At 43.8% G+C, this 17,791-nt stretch overlaps 1 protein-coding gene across 4 annotated transcripts in view; it reads right to left on the reverse strand.

Annotated features, from left to right (window-relative positions):
* The window catches only part of phc2b (polyhomeotic homolog 2b), a 139,675-nt gene that overhangs the window by 79,761 nt on the left and 42,123 nt on the right, over positions 1-17,791 (reverse strand). For all 4 annotated transcript variants that reach the window (XM_084316189.1, XM_084316188.1, XM_084316187.1 and 1 more), the window contains exon 2: positions 1,861-2,170. In XM_084316189.1, coding sequence (XP_084172315.1) covers positions 1,861-2,112 — 252 coding nt within the window. In that variant the 5' untranslated portion in view covers positions 2,113-2,170. The remainder of the gene's footprint in view (positions 1-1,860; positions 2,171-17,791) is intronic.

Raw genomic sequence — 17,791 nt, forward strand, 5'->3', positions numbered from 1 at the left:
TACGACTAGCGTGCACCTCATGGTAACAAAGCACCTCAAAGGCGCTAAAAAACAAATTACAACATCTCAAAACAAACTGGTCAGACTACTGCTTGACCTTACTCCTAGAACCCACCTCACCCCTGCCCACTTTGACAACCTAGGATGGCTTAGAGTAGACGACAGAGTACAGCAACTTGCAATGGGCCTGGTCTACAAGATACACTACACGACCAAGGTACCCATGTACATGTCAAAATACTTCCCAAAGGTCAGTGAATACCACGATCACAACACCAGAGGGAGCTCACAAATCATGTTAAACCAGATTCGGCTCAACAAGGGACTAAACACGTTTCGCAATTATGCCACCTCAATGTGGAACGCCCTACCCAAAGCTGTAAAGGAATGTGAATCACTACCACTTTCAAAAACACTCAAAAAACACTACGGGAGACTGCAATTCGAAACTGGCCCCTGTAAATGTCCTAACACAACCCCCTCCAATGTACAGTAAATTACCAAGTATGGTCTTGTGAAAATTCCAATGTACAGTTTTGTTTGTACAGTTGTACAGTGTCCCCCACCACCCTCCTACCCAACCTCCCCCCACTCCACCCCCCACCCCCCCACCACCACTCCAATGTACCCCCCCCCCCCCCCCCCCCCCACCTACCCAATCCAATGTACAGTTTCTAGTCAATGTATATACTCTTTTTTCTGGACTCTTTTTGTATCACAAACAGTACTGTATTTGCAAATCTGGTGTGTCATGAATGTATAGATGTAGCAGTACTGTCTATCTGTATGTCATGTATGTCATATATGTTACGATGAATTGAAAATGGGGGACCCTGATGTAAACAAGACGAAAGTCTTTCTCTGGTCTGCATCCCCTTAACAATTGTATGTATTGAGCTGTACTGTACTGTACCCATTCTGCAATCTGTAATAAAGTTTCAATCAATCAATCAATCAATCAATCAATTATTGAGATGGAGGCAGGCGATAAGGTTCCAGTCAGATTCGATCACAGGGTACATGTGGTACAGGAAGCGTAAGGGGGGGGGGGGGGGGGGGGGGTGGGGGAGAGAACAGCTGCACCATCTCCAGGCATCGAACTCCCACATTTTTAACACAGTGTGGGTGTATGTGTATGTGTATGTGTGTGGCCTATTGACGGTATCTCATTAGAACAGCCCCTTTGGTATTACATAGAGCATTGCAATATACTTAATTAGTTTACTTTATATTGGCAATCTAACCATTTCTCAAATCAAGTGGAATGAATGTAACGAAGATACACTATAAAAATAAGCATGCTTGTTTTGCCTGAAGGAAATCAACTAAAAATGACATGAAAGCAGAAGAATAAAAAGAAAATAAGTGCAAAACCTCTTCCAAGACGAGCAAACAGGGGGGGGGGGGGGGGGGGGGGATGCAGTGGAAGTTGTCAGTAGGAGGAGGATGAGGAGGAGGCAGCTTGGTTGAGAGAGCAGGGCCATTGGAAAGCAAGTTCAGTCCAGGTTCATCCATTCTTGGCTCCGCCATTGGCTGTAGCAGCGACAGGGGTAGGGTGGAGGCTGCTAAGGGTGTGGGCTGTGAGGAGGCACAGGATAGCCGCAGGGGTGCTCTCATAGTGGGTAGGAGGTTGGTGGAGGTCACTGGGTGGGGCGGAGGAGGGTGCAGGGGCAGGCAGCCCTGAGGGATGCTATACCATCACAGTGAGAAGGCACAGGGCTGTGTGTGTGTGTGTGTGTGTGTGTGTGTGTGTGTGTGTGTGTGTGCGTGCGTGCGTGCGTGCGTGCGTGCGTGCGTGCGTGCGTGCGTGCGTGCGTGCGTGCGTGCGTGCGTGAGAACCCCAGATGTGGGGGAACTTACCTGAACAGTCTGTCTGTCTGAGATTCCGCTGTAGACGGATATCTGAGGCATTGGCTGCCTGGCTGTTGTAGTCGTAGTACTACTACCGGTAGCACTAGTACTTGTACTACTACTAGTAGTAGTACTACTGCCACTAGAACTGCTAGTACCGGTGCTGCCGGCAGCTGTGGCGTTGCTGGAGGTGCCAGTACTAGAGGCGGTCGTCCCAGTGCTGCTGGCAGCGGAGGCAGGAGCCCCCGGCTCAGTCTCCATGGTGCCTTCTCCTCTTCTGACCTTTGACCCACGGCTCTTCTGAATGGCTCTCCTGTGCCTGGAAGACAGGAAGGAGACAACACATGGAAAGAATGCCATTATAATAACACAAATATGCAAAAGACATTAACTCATTGGACGCCACGGATTAGCTTCATCCTGTAGTAGCTACCGCCATCGCTGTAAACGGTGGGAGTCGCTCACCTTGTTTGCAGGGCTATAACTATTTAAATATTATAGCTATATATATTTGTTTACATATTTTCTTTCTCGTATATGTGTGTAAGATTATAACTGTTTGTTGGTTTCCTTAAACATATACATGAAAACAAAATTAAGTAAAAAAATAAATAAATAAAAAGAACATTTCAAAAATATATTTTTTCTTTTTTGAGTTTTTTTCCCCTTTTCGAGTACGTAATACACGATCACTCGAGTATAGCATGTGATCAATCGATCTGGATTCTTCTTAAAAATGCCCATCCCTAACATGGTGTGGCACATTTTGACAAACATTACTTGTAGTGCAACATGGGAATAATAGTTTGTTTCCACACGCTGTAGTTTAATACACGCTAAACATTGCGCATTTTCCAAGATAATCTTTTTTCATAGATAGCGAGATAAAACGTGTTATGTGCAATAAGCCCAAACCGTTCTGGCTGATCCCCTGAAACCCCAAATAAAAGGTATATGACATGTATATGTACCTTCACAAAATCATCAATAGGGGGGGGGGGGTTATTTTAACTCAAAACTGTGATCATGTTTGCCGACCATGTTTTTCGTCCGGTGAAACACAGAACTGTGATAGTTAGAAAAACACGTTTCAGATTCGGTAAAATAGACATTGAATGTACCTTACCTTAGCCAGAAGGTAATCCAAGAAGAAGAATTCCAAGTTACCCGTGTATATGTCTATACTCGTGTATATGGGAAATAGGCTTCAGGCAAAAAAATCTCGAGGCGATTGCTCTGTCGCTCTGTCTCCGAGGAGGAGGGGCCCTTGCAAAAAAAAAAGAGAATAGGTGTATCCACACCAAGCTATTCCAGTTCAGACACGGACGATACTGCCACCTGGTGATAGTCGTTCGGCAGTTCTAGTGTGTGGGGATGTGCCAAAATGATGCAGATCGCTCCGGGCAAGTCTGTAGAGCAGGGGTCAAAGTAAAATAATCAAACGATCCAAAAACGTAATATCTCGTTTTTGGCACTCAACGCTTGTTGAGCAAAAACGTAATATCTCGTTTTTGGCACAGAACGTGTTAATGACCATACCCGAGTATAGTCAGGTTATCTCGCCAACGGTTGAGTGCCAAAACCTGAGTATACTCGAGTTTTGATCCTTTGATATTTTCCTTTGATCCCCGTTCTATACGGTCAGCCAGAGCCATCTAGGTGTCTACAGTATGATTCATCTAACTACGTTGGAATTGCAATGACGATCAAATATCACCAGGTGGCAGTACCTTACCTTTTGAACTCTGATAGAAAGGGAACAGGAGAGACAATGAATGAAATGGACTATCACGACTCACTCTGAGGGGGAGGAGCTCCTGCAAAGCAATCGCTAGCAGATCTGCTCGCCTCAAAACCTAGTGTCCCGTAAACATGTGTAATTACATATAAACGAGTAATCGCGATCGCCGATGGGATCATTGGAATTATTCTTTTTGGAGTACCTCCTGGCTAAGGTAAGGACCCCCTATGTCTATTTTACCGAACCTGAAACATGTTTCTGTAACGGTCACAGTGGCTTACTTTACCGGACATAAACCAAGCTTTTTCTGACTATCAGATTTTCAGGGTGAGACTATGTTTATTTTGCAGCAATTCTTTGTCGTTGCCGCCATCTTTAGTGTTACATCCCCTCACACTCCAGTTCTCAGGCTGCAGCTGGTTTAAAAGCTAAAGTAAACCGGCTTCTCTGCTGGCTGTGGCTCCAGGGGAGTTGAACAGTTCTGGCTCTGCTAGTTTATTTTCGATCTTTTGGCGCTTTTTTGGTGGACAAACCACCGCACATGTGCACCGTGACTCGTGACTGGAGTCTAGCTCTGCTAGCACACATAGCCTACTGTGTACAGACTGTTTCAAACTGTATTTTAAATTAGAAAGCAAACAAAATAAATGGACAAGAGAAAAATAAATCTCAATTTGGTCAGTATTGTCATTTGGACAAGCAAAGCCATTACTTTAAGTTGCAGGCAAGAAAGACAAGTCTGTCCACTGTCTCTGGTTTTAAAACTGCCCTGTTGCAGGTCACAAAAAAAAGAAAAAATAATTATATACCGGTATATAAAAAAACGTTTCGATTTTTTTTTATTTCGATATTCGATATCGATTATTAAAATATATCGCAATATTTATCGTTATCGTTATATCGCCCAGCCCTAGTTTAGCGTGTAACAAACTACAGTGTGTAGAAATGAGCTGATTAGTTAGTAATGGCCTATGAACAATGCCGTAAACATGAGCCATACTATAGTCTCCATAGCTATAATACAGAACACACGATGGGTCTGCAAACATAGCTAAAATGGTCATTAACGCTGGCGCCAAACAGTGCAGATGGCGAAAGCTAGTGGCCGTGAATGAGTTAAGGCTCAGTCGTAAACAACAAAGGACATTAACTCATTGACCGCCGGGGATTAGACAGGCCCCATTTAAGCACTGCCACGCTTTAAAAGATAGGAGTGCGTCACCTTGTTTGTAGAGCTATAACTATATTCTATATTATAGCTATGGATACAATACTATGGCCCATTTGACATAAACTAGTATCCATCATTCAATATGTGAAAAAGAATGTATCTTTCCATCCATACGTTCCTGTGTTATACCGTGGTCAATATAAGTATAGTTATAGCGTGGTCTGGGGTAATTCCCGAAAGGCTGAGTAATAGCCATATGCGTCAATTCTACTATAAACGTTGCCGTTTCTTGCCTGTACACACTACTATCCCGAAACCAATTCTATATCATAGGTATTGTTTCATCATGAATGCATGAAAGGGGGGGGGGTTTCTGATTATTTGATTGGCAGTAATCACATTCGTATTGAACACTAAAAACACTTAGCAGCCCGATCGGTATAAAAACATTGCATGATCAAGCCAGAATTTACGTCAGATAGTCCTTACCTGTGATCGGCAGTATTCCAAAAATAATACTCCAATTGTTTGATCGCCATCTGGTACATCCAATGTCCATTTGGTCCACGACATAACCCACCACAACATATGGATCGGGGATATTTGACGCGCTTCAATGCAACCGAGAGGACTGCTCCATTCCAAGAAAAGTGCCCCCGGAGACATCAGGCCAAGATACAAGGTTTCATAGGGTGCTCGATACCGCAGTCTAGCTGGATGCGGCCAGTATTGCACTTTGGCAATCCCAGACTCATTCCCTATGGTAACACCAAGGACCCTGGATAAATAATGAATACAAATATGGCTTCAAGCGTTGGCTCCCAATAACAAGTAAACTCGTTGTTGGCGGGGAATGAGTTAAGGCTTGGTCGTAAACAATATAGGACATTAACACTTTGAGTGCCAACGACAAGATTTCTCGTTAGTTCATGCCAACCGTTGAGTGCCAGCCGACGAGAGATCTCGTTTTTAATTTTATTATCGATTTCCATAAATGTTTCATCAATCTAGCCTCACGTTACCAGTGGGGATCTGTCTGAACTCGAACAGCGAAAATACCGCCCCCTATCGTCTCTCCGGATGGTACTGCACCCCTTTGGATTGGATTGAATGAAACAAACAAACGCATGGAGAAAAAAAAAGTCCTGCTTCCACATTTTACTCGTCAGGCATGTAACCGGAGACGATCGAAGTCATCGCCCACCACCAGAACAGCGGAGAATGTGTGTTTCTAGTACCCAGCATTGGATCAATAAACGTGATCGATATTTGGAATGGCGATCAGGAATTGGAATAATCTTTTTGGAAAACATCTGATCTGAGGTAAGGAATCTATTTTACCAGTCTTGGGATAATCAGAGCTATTTTCACCTATATATCAGCGTGTGCCATATCTGTGTATGTGTGTGTCTGTGTGTGTGTGTGCGATCAGGAAATAAGATAATCGATTTTTCAGCACGCTTCTATAGCGTGCATAAGTACACATATACTATCGATAATCTAGCGTTTATTTGAAAACGATTCATGAATAGGCCGAAAAATTACAACGTGTTTTGTGTATTCCAGTGTATTCCAGTAAAGGGCGATTATCACATAATCTTCTGAAATGTTCTGAAACTTTAAAAAAACTAGCGTTTTTCAAAATGGTATAAAACGGAAATGAACAGATTAAAAAACTATCCGTTTCGACAATGTTGACTGCAAACAAGTCATTGATAAGCGACGGCCATATTAGACACATAATTTAAGATATAGTTTATGCGTTCGCAAATATGAGAGCTCCGTCATTGAAGTGGGTGGTGGCACGCAACAGGGTTCCGGGGCACCGGACCCGTGGCACTCAAAGTGTTAAGGCTTGGTTGTAAACAACACAGGACATTAACTCAATCAGCGCCAGACCCAAGTAAAGTCGGATTAACTCGGCAACCGTTCAGCGCCATAACGTTGTGATCGAGGTGAAATCATGGTTGGATCAAAGCAGGATTGATATAATTTAGCCCTTACCTTCACTAGGAGGTACCCCAAAAAGAATATTCCAATTGTCTGATCGTGAGTCCAAGTATTGGTGTCCGTCGTGCCGCCAACATAATCCACCACAACAGATGCATCGGGGGCATTTGGCGCTGCTCAATGGAATCGGGATACCCGCCCGCCTCGCCTGACAAAGAAAAGTGCGCCCGGAGACATTTGATAGTTGCACAGGCCAAGATATAAGGTTTCAAAGGGTGCTCGATACTGCCTCCTGGGAGGATGCGGCCGGTATTGCACTTTGGTGATCTCAGGATGATTCCCCATGTTAACCCCGAGTCCGTGTGCCTGTAATGAATAGAAATATCGAATAAAAGAAATAACGATGAAAACCTGACTATACTCTGGTTTTCGGGGGTCCTGGCACTCGATGCATTGATTGATTGATTGATTGAAAGGTTTATTAACAGATTGCAGAATGGGTACAGTACAGTACATCTCAATACATACAATTGTTAAGGGGATGCAGACCAGAGAAAGACTTTCGTCTTGTTTCCACCAGGGTCCCCCATTTTCAATTCATCATAACATATATGACATACATGACATACAGATAGACAGTACTGCTACATCTATACATTTATGACATATCAGATTTGCAAATACAGTACTGTTTGTGATACAAAAGTGTCCAGAAAAGGAGTGTATATACATTTGGCGTAGAAACTGTACATTGGAGGAGGTTGGTGGGGTGGGGTTGGGTGGGTTGGGTGAGGGCTGTACATTGGAGGTGGGGGGGGGGGGGGGGGGGGGGGTGGGTAGGGGACACACACACATTTTACACTGTACATTGGAATGTTGACAAAGCCTTACTTGGTCATTTACTGTACAACTAGGTTAGGACATTTGTAGGGGCCAGTTTCGAATTGCAGTCTCACGTAGGTGTTTTTTGAGAGTGTTTTTGAAGGTGGGTAGTGATTCACATTCCTTTACAGCTTTAGGCAGGGCGTTCCACATTGATGTGGCATAATTGCGAAACGTGTTTAGTCCCTTGTTTGAGCCGAATCTGGGTTTTACATGATTTGTGGAGCTCCCTCTGGTGTTGTGATCGTGGTATTCACTGACCTTTGGGAAGTATTTTGACATGTACATGGGTACCTTGGTCGCGTAGTGTATCTTGTAGACCAGGCCCATTGCAAGTTGCTGTACTCTGTCGTCTACTCTAAGCCATCCTAGGTTGTCAAAGTGGGCAGGGGTGAGGTGGGTTCTAGGAGTCAGGTCAAGTAGTAGTCTGACTAGCTTGTTTTGAGATGTTTGTAATTTGTTTTTTAGTGCCTTTGAGGTGCTTTGGTACCATGAGGTGCAAGCATAGTCGTAGTACCCTTGAATGAGTGCTCCTGCTAGAGTCTTCAGGGTATTCTTGTTTACCAGAGAGGAGATCCGGTACAAGAATCGCGTTCGTTGGTTGACTTTTTTTATTACATTGGATGCCATTTTGTCACAGGAAAGATTAGCCTCTAGGATGGAACCCAGGTAGGTAATTTCATCTTTCCTTGTGATAATATTGTCACCCACTGTAACCGAGAAGCCGTCGGTCTTGCTGAGTTTGTTATTTGAACCGAAGAGAATGGACTCTGTTTTGCCCATGTGTAATGATAGTTTGTTGTCGGCGAGCCATATGCAGATTTTGCCTAGTTCCGAGCTGAGGGCTTTTTCAACCTGCAACTTGTTCTTGTCAGAGACCAGCAGGGCTGAGTCGTCCGCAAACAGGAACAAGTTGCAGTCACAAGCTGACGACATGTCATTTGCATAAATTAGGAATAGTAGCGGTCCTAGTATGCTTCCTTGTGGAACACCACAGCTCACTGTGAGGGGGGGGGATAGGGTACCGTTTACTTCCACCATCTGTTCCCTCCCCTCCAGGTAGGATTGTATCCAGCTCACTGATAAACTATCAAAACCAATTGCTTTTAGCTTGTCAATCAGAATGGTGTGATTGACAGTGTCGAAGGCCTTTTGTAGGTCCAGCATGACCATGCCGCAGTATTTGCCCGCGTCCACCTCTTGTTTGATGTGGTCGTTCAAGTAGAGAAGGCATGTGTCAGTGGAGTGGGATGTTCTGAAGCCAGATTGGAATTCGTAGATTAGATTTTTTTCCGCGAGGTACTTTTCGATCTGTTCGTATACTATTTTTTCCATGACTTTCGAGATGGATGTAAGGATAGAAACAGGGCGGTAGTTACCCGGGTCTAATTTGCTGCCCTTTTTGTGCAGGGGTGTTACTCTCGCAATTTTGAAGTCCTTGGGGACGTGTCCCTGTTTTATGGAGAGGTTTATTATGTGTGTGATGACTGGGGTGATGGCTGCTGCTGAGTCTCTGAGGAATTTGGAGGGGATGTTGTCATGGCCAGTGGCCTTGTTTGGTTGGAGGGCGCTCAGTTTTTTGAGTACCTCATCTGTAGTTACTATTTCCAGTTTGAAGTCGTCTTTGTGGACGCCTAGGTTCATGTAGTATGCTACTATGTGTTCTACCCCATACTGCCCTGAGTGGGAGGGTAGTTTGTTTACCAGTGTTGTGGCTATGTTTGTGAAGAAAGTGTTTAAGTAATTGGCTACATCCAGCTTGTCTGTGATGAGCGTGTTGTCCGTCTTTATGTTTATGTTTGAGAACCTGGTTTTGAGTTTTTTACTGCAGCCTAGTTGATTGTTGAGTAATTTCCAAAGTTCACGTGGTTTATTTTTGTTTTCCTCGGTTTTGTCATTGATGAAATTTTTTTTTGCAGTTTTGATCATGGAGTTTACGTCATTTCTTAGTCTGTTTCTTTCTAGTTTGAGTTCAGTCACGTGGTCTTGGAGTTCACTGCTCGTGCTTTTGGTAAGCTTTGACTGACTTTTACGAAACTCAGAGCATTTTTTGTCTCTGGCTTTCATAGCGGTCAGTATTTCAGTGCGCATCCATGGCTCAGCGCGATTTTTTACCCTGGTGGTTCTTAGGGGGGCCATTTTGTTTAGTATTGATGAAAATTTGGTTTTGAAGCCAAGCCAAGTGTCTTCAACCAGTGTACCATTGAGTTCATCTGACCAGTCCAGACTCTCCAGTTCAAGGTTAAAGGCCTCGCTAGAGTAGGTTTTGAGGTCTCTAGATGTGACTGTTTTGTGACAGCCAGCCTTTAGTTTTAGCTTTTTGCGGGTACAGAATATCATGTAATGATCACTTAACCCGCATGCTATAACCCCTTTACTGGAGATCTTGGACTTGTCAGAGGTCAGTATGAGGTCAATGGTAGTCTGAGTTGATTCACATATCCTTGTGGGTTGGGTGATTAGTTGGCTGAGGCCGTGCAGATCACAAAACCTATTGAAGGATTTGAAGACGGGTGCATTTTTTTGTTGCATATCCGTGTTCCAATCCCCAATAAGAATTTTTTCCGCATCCTCAGCTCCAGCTAAGCACACATCCAGAGTATCATAAAATCCAGTTTGATCTGGCGGTCTGTATATTGTGCCGACTAGAACAGATTTTGCCCTTTCAAATAAAATTTCCACCCATACGGTTTCAATTGTCTCATGATGAGACAAGATAACCCAACTTTCCTCGGGTCTGGCGCTGATTGAGTTAATAGTCCATTCATTTCCCTATAGCTGCAGAAGATTCTGGAGACGGGAGCATCCAAAAATATGTATTCAATTACATTTCTTTGTTGAATTAGCCTTTTGAAGTGCAATATTTCCACAGCTTGGTCTAGTATTGTGGTTGCTCTGCAGGGATAATGTTGGTGGTGAGGCCTTCCAGACCAATTCCCACTTTTGGTTTTAGTGCCTGCAGTCGTTTTTGTTTGGGGTGGGCAATAACCCCAGGTGATGAATTATCATTGTCTAGGGCAGTGGTTCTCAAACTTTTTACACCAAGTACCACCTGAGAACGTAGCTGGCTCTCCAAGTACCACTGTTACAAAGGGTCAGATTAAACCGAATATATATATTTATTGTTTGATATCCCTTGTATAATATTTGTATATCGTTTGATATCCCTTGTATATTATTTGATATATACACGGAATATCCCTTTACCTGGGTACAAACCAGAGTAATATTCGCTCTCCTATTGGACAGCGACCCCTAGGCGCCAACGACCGAGCCCCCAACGGCAAGTTCAAAGGCAACTCCGGGCATGTCTCAACATGTCCAGAGTCTGCGCAGTAATACGAGACAGAACTGAGGTTGGCACTAGATAATTCACCTTACGTATAAATACGGCGCAGGTGTACACAGCAGCACTTATTCGTTCATTACTAGTAAACCATTCACCACGAGACAACGTGCAGTGAAGTGAGCAACTTTGCCTCTAAATAGAGCCTTGAGAACCGCGTGCGAATAGATTGCTAAAGTGTCAGAGTTTAACGCAGTAACGTTGAGTTCGACTTATTCTAATGTGAAGTAATAGTCTATCATTTATAGTGTATCGTGCGGCTACAGTTCTTCAGTGACCAGCATTACCACCGGTTCGTCGTGTATATAGCTAGTGCACTTATCCAGGCTGGGCGGCCTAAACTCGTGCCCCCACCCGAGGAGTCCTAGACGAGAACCGTTGGATATGTACACCGGAGAACCTACACCGGCGACTGCAGAACCATTTCTGGTTGGATTATATTGCTTTGGTACCGTGACTGCTGGAGCAGAGAACCGTCGACCCCACTGTCGTTTGGGATCTACCCCCCGTGAGGATCATCACTCGAGCCCGCCTCTAGGAAGAGGCTGGCTAGCTGTCTTCCATGCTGTCGAGCATACTGGATTATAGCTGTTGCTTTGTCTACTGATCAAGGGAGTACATGCACTGGCTCCTGTATCTGGAACCTCGTTATTCCTCGTTGACCCAGACTTTGTACCCGAACGTTCCTCTACCCTGCCGGCCTTACACCCGGAGCAAGGAGCGAAATTAACTTTTTGACTCACCGGCCAGTGGCGGGTAGATGGGAAGAGTCTACCCGCCAAGCATATTTCTTACCTGCCAAATTTTTTTTGATTAAAAATATATATATATATATATATTTTATATACAAATTTTTTTTTTTAATAAAATATATATTATATAATCATACTTGTAGTTGTATTATCTGCGAGACATCGCCACCACGCAATAAGTCAAAATGCTTGCTATCTGCAAACAGCTCCACTGTCTGTGTGTATACTTGAGTAGCCTCCAGCTCGAGCAAGGATTCTCCGGCCCTGCAGCTAGACCCTATATTCAGCTAGACCCTACATTCAGCATGCAAGGATTCTCCGGCGATGCAGCTGGACCTATTTATAACGTTACCGTTCTTTTGTCAAATCACATTCAACATGCCCTCAGCTAGAATACGCATTCAATCAATGTTATAAGACATTGATATCAGGAGCTATCTGTAGCTACTGCTAGCCCGGTAGATAACGTTAAGACAATTTAGTTTACTGGGACATATGGATCAACGTGAGCTAGCTAAGCTAGCTAACGAGGGACCGGAGGTATTATGCACTCGAGTAGACTATTGCTGGAGCATTTGTTGATATCAGCAGCTATCAGTAGCTAGCCAGCTAGATACCGTTAGACAATGCCTCGTCATGTATTAAACTAAAAGTGAATAGTTGACTGGGTCACTGTTTAAACAGTAACGTTAGACTCTTGGAGGTCCGATATAGACTAGAGCAGATGGAAGTAAACAAGCCAAATGATAGCTTCCGATTGGTCATTTGCTTTTTTTCTCATGAAACCAGTCACGTCACTCTACTGTGATTGGACCTAGTGCGATGTGGGACTTGTAGTTTTTTAACGATCTCGCGGCGGAGAAAAAAAAGACGAGCGGCTATAATCTGTACTCGCACAAGAGTATCGTTATGAAGTTATGAACTACACGTCTACACGCCACTGGCGGGCGGCGGGCTTTAGTTTCGGTCCCTGACCCGGAGGGAACCCCCCAGTGTCTCCAGCTGGTACTAGTGTGCCCTATGTAATTGCTATACCACAGGTGGCGTCAGTTTAGACCCATCCTAGTATTCATACTATTCTCATTGACTTACGCTCTTGACTTACTTTACGTGTGTTCTTCGCCATACAAGCGCGAGCTTAATTCTCAATCTGTAACCTAACGTTGCTTAATAATAAATACCCTCTAAATAGTACTTTATGTGTCAATGCCGTATTCTTGTGTGGGTGTTCACCATATATATTCATGTACTGTATGGCCAGTAGTTAAAGTACATAACTAGTAGTGGTTTAATATATCACAATCTTTAATACAGTCAGGGAATTGTACCCCTCAGTTACAACCACCATATGACCGGCGTTAAAATACAGTCTATTCAGCCATGCACAGTTCACGCAGGAGGCAAATGTATTCCTAATACCATTATTTATTGTTAACTTTTGTCAGACACAGCCACAATGTACAAAGGAATAGCACTAGAAGTAGCAAACGCTTCCACACAACTCATACAATGCAAGGGGCATTGAGAACATAATAACTAACATTCTCACATAGCAAGTGAGAAAATTAAGAACAACTGTATTTCAGCAAATGTACTTAATTCTCTCTCTCTCTATATCTATCTCTCTCTCACTCTCTCTCTCTCTCTCTCTCTCTCTCTCTCACACAGCAAGCAATTGTCCGTCATTCACTCTCACACACACACACACACCAGGGTTTCCGTTAGAAAAAATTGTTGCCGGTCTCCGTGACCTGCAAGATTTCAATCTACCGGACAAATGAGATTAATTCCGGTCATAGTTTATTGAGCTTTAAAACAATTGATAGGCAGGCAATATAAAGAATGTCATCCTCAAGGCATGTAGATTTATAATATTATTACTTAAAACTAGGCTACTTTTGCGTATACAGTCATTAATTAATATATTCCAAATAAAATAAGTCCCTCGATACTCCGTGCTGCTGCTGACTTGAACTAAAATAGACCGCGTATGTGGGCAGTCGGTCCGACACTAAACAGCAGTCTGTTATAATCACATTTTTATGAGCTAACGAATTCCGTTATATTGGACATTTGTATTAATTATATCAAGCGAAGAACTGAGAAAGCAGAGAGACGGCAACATTATCGTGGTTTGCGTGACGACTCTCTCCACCTCGCAACGACTTATTTGCAAAGAGTATGGCGCTGCAGAGAAGCTGATTTAGCTGTTATTGGCTCTTTTCTGGGAACCGCACAGCAGCGCCCCCCACCCAACATTGGCTGAAAATGGCCAAATTGGAGTACTGCTGGAATACTGCATTGTGCCGTTGCCTCTCTGGCTCTGCAGCTTCACACAAAAGTCCGCACACCAGCACTAAGCTCTCGCCGACAACGTCGTTGTCATTATTAGAAGCAACGAGGAAACAAATGTAATGATCGTTTCGTTCATCGCATAGGCTATTTAATTTTAGCCTATTTTAATACAATTCAAATAATCAAATTGTGCTTAGACTCAGGGAATTATTTTCACCGGACATTAAGACCGGAGATATTAAATAAGTCGGACTTCAACAGATTTTGCCGGTCAAAAACCGGTAATTACCGGCTAACGGAAACGCTGACACACACACACACACACAATTATTTTGTTACAAAAACTTAATTTCCTGCATTCTGGTGCAGGAATTTTTGAATTTTTACCCTTTAAATGCCAGTGTTTGTGATGGGCATCACAACTTATTGTAAAAAAGAAAAGAAAACACATATTCAATACATTTTTGAATGTTTACCCTTTAAATGCCAGTTTGTGTGATGGCATCACAAATTATTGTTAAAAAAAACACAAAAAGTAAAATATTTACAATATATCAAATGCAAAGTACATTTTTCTGGGGGGGATTATTACAGGCTAGGCATGTGTCAATGATTAGCAGCAACACATATTTTGATGGATTTTTTGTAACGTCAGATTTAACACCAACTCTTTTCAGAAAAGTGGGAGTATTTCATTTTTTATCTGACATTACAAGAAATCTAAAAATAAATGGTTATGATCAGGGCTGAAGTTGAATTAAAGATTTATGACTGTTTAGACTGCATTACTCTCTGTCACTGATCTCCTGGTTGTTCCCCACTTAGATTATCTAACTATCGCGCTGCCGCAACCAGAAACACTGGCCTGCTTCTAAGTTCAGTGGCCTGACTGCAAAAAAAAAAAAAAACATTTTTTTTTTTTTTAGCTTTTTTGGAAATGTTTTCAAGTACCACCAGCAGTACCACCAAGTACCACTAGTTAGGGCAAATTACCGGGGGCCATTGCTGCAATTGGATGTAGGTAAAACTAGGGCCGTCTTAAATACTTTGAAGCTTCGTTCGATGGGCACGGGATTCTAATGGGAAAATAAAATTTGAATATATATTAAAAAAAATTATAATAATACATTTTTCTTTTTTCATCCCCCCTCCCACCTGCAAAATCTTGCGCCTCCAATGCAACAAACGCCATATGCCTCATTAACTCTGCCTCTCTTTGTTAACACTTTGGGTGCCGGGAAACGCTTTTCAGCGTCATTCCCGGCCATGCTCAAGTTGCCGAAGACGCTTTACAGCGTCTTTGATCTGTTTACATCTTTTTTCGATTTTCCCCGTCTGAACTTCACCGCAGAGCTTTTGGCAGAAAGTTTGAACAGGAAACTGCATTTCCTCTCAAATTACACTAGGTGGCAGTGTCCCCCTATTTTCTAACACTATCACATGAGGGTGAATATTGTACCCCACAATGAATCTGGCATTTGATTGGCCAGCATACCTGGCCAATGTGACCACAGGTATAAAAAGTTTGCGCGATCCCAGAATCAACGAGGTTTTGGAGGAGAGAGAGAGAGAGATAGATAGAGAGAGAGAGATTGAGAGAGATATTTGAATTGAGATCAGCCTATAGTCTATATGTATAGTGTTATACAGTATAGTGGTAGTATCAGAATAATTGTAAGGTTTCAGCTGTGCTTTAGAAAGTACTTAGTCGTGCTAAGTAGTAGTACTATTGTGAGGGATTAGTGTGTAGTCTAGGTAGTATATTTCAGTAGTAGTAATAGTAGTTTGATCAGTTAGTAGTTCCATTTAGATTATTAGTTCAGTATGAGGAGACGTAGTGTAGGTAAGCGAGGCGACAAACCGACAGCGGATCGGTTTGTTCAAACGAAGCTGGCGTTTGGACCCGCGGTTGCAGCAGCGGCACCAACGACCGGACCTTTGGTAGCTCCAGCAGCGGCACCAACGACCGGACCTTTGGTAGCTCCAGCAGCAGCACCAACGACTTTGGTAGCTCCGATCGGAGAGAGCCGTGAGACCGTTGCTGGGCCCAGCAACGTGTCTCGCCCCGGGACCGGGAGCGGCTCTCCCCGACGCAGTTCGAGGAAGAGGAAGGCTGCCGCTGTGGTCATAGCTTCTTCATCCGAGTCAGCGGACAGCGATTCGACCACCCATGAATCTGATGGGAGCGCCGATTGGGAACCACCAGGTAATTACACGGTCTTATATATATGTGATTGTGTGTGTGTGTGAAACGTGTATTTGATGATTTACCTAACGCTAATTGATTCATTGTATACTGTGAATATGTAACGTTAGTTCGCCAAACCAACTCTGATATGCATTTATTATATGTGATTGTGTGTGTGTGAAACGTGTATTTGATGATTTACCTAACGCTAATTGATTCATTGTATACTGTGAATATGTAACGTTAGTTCGCCAAACCAACGCCGATATGCATTTATTATATTATAGCTCCGGAGTCATCTGACGATGATCTCGATTTGGGTCGGAGGTGTACTTATGGGTCTGATTCATCGCACGAGTCAGACGTGGGCAGTGGTGCAGTCGCGGTCACACCCGGTTACACGCCGTGTTACCAGATCACTGAGGCAGAAGTACGTGCGATCGCGCACGGATGTGTACTCGCGTGTACGCGCACACAAAAATGCGCTGTATCCATTCGTTGTGACTAGTAACCGGCCACCGTTTTACATAACAAAAAGCGCAGGTAGACTAAGTGTCTGGGTGTTGGCTATCTGAATGCATCTCCCCCTTCATTCTGTGTGACACAGGCAGTGGAGGTGAATACTAATGTGGCTCGGAATTCGTGATGGGGGTCTACCTGCTTATGATATTGAATCAAGCGTCTGTGCTGCGCGCCAGCTTTCCACGCGCACATTCACACAAATAGAGAGCAAGAAGAGCTTGTATGATAGAAAGATTGCACTTGCGTATATGCGCTTGTGTGTGTGTGCGTGTGTGTGTGCGTGCGTGCGTGCGTGCGTGTGTATAAATCAGTTATGTGCGCATGCACGTACCCGCGCGTGCACGTGGCGTGGCGTGTTACCAGTTCCCATATTAGGACTGCACCACTGGACGTGGGACGCGGTGGTGGTCGACGAGGGGGCAATGGTACGTCATGTTGCAATGTGAATATTGTTTTACGTGCATGTTCAAATCGATAGTTGATGACCATGTGCTACACGTTAGGTTGCATGGCCTTGTGTGTGTGTGTGTGTGTGTGTGTGTGTGTGTGTGTGTGTGTGTAGGTGCACGCCCTTTGATGTGTGTAGCTATCAATGTAAGTGATATAGTTGCATGCTGTGCAGGACACCATGTGCTAAGTTGGGGTGCACAGCCTTTGTTGTGTGTGTGTGTGTGTGTGTGTGTGTGTGTGTGTGTAGGTGCACGCCCTTTGATGTGTGTAGCTATCAATGTAAGTGATATAGTTGCATGCTGTGCAGGACACCATGTGCTAAGTTGGGGTGCACAGCCTTTGTTGTGTGTGTGTGTGTGTGTGTGTGTGTGTGTGTGTGTGTGTAGGTGCACGCCCTTTGATGTGTGTAGCTATCAATGTAAGTGATATAGTTGCATGCTGTGCAGGACACCATGTGCTAAGTTGGGGTGCACAGCCTTTGTTGTGTGTGTGTGTGTGTGTAGGTGCACGCCCTTTGATGTGTGTAGCTATCAATGTAAGTGATATAGTTGCATGCTGTGCATGCCACCATGTGCTAAGTTGGGGTGCATGGCATGTAGGCCTGTTTGAAGTGAGATGGAGTAGGGCGTCTTTTTTTTTTTAC

This window comes from Notolepis coatsorum, assembly GCF_963971535.1.
Source record: "Notolepis coatsorum genome assembly, chromosome: 6".
In the NCBI taxonomy this organism is placed as follows: domain Eukaryota; kingdom Metazoa; phylum Chordata; class Actinopteri; order Aulopiformes; family Paralepididae; genus Notolepis; species Notolepis coatsorum.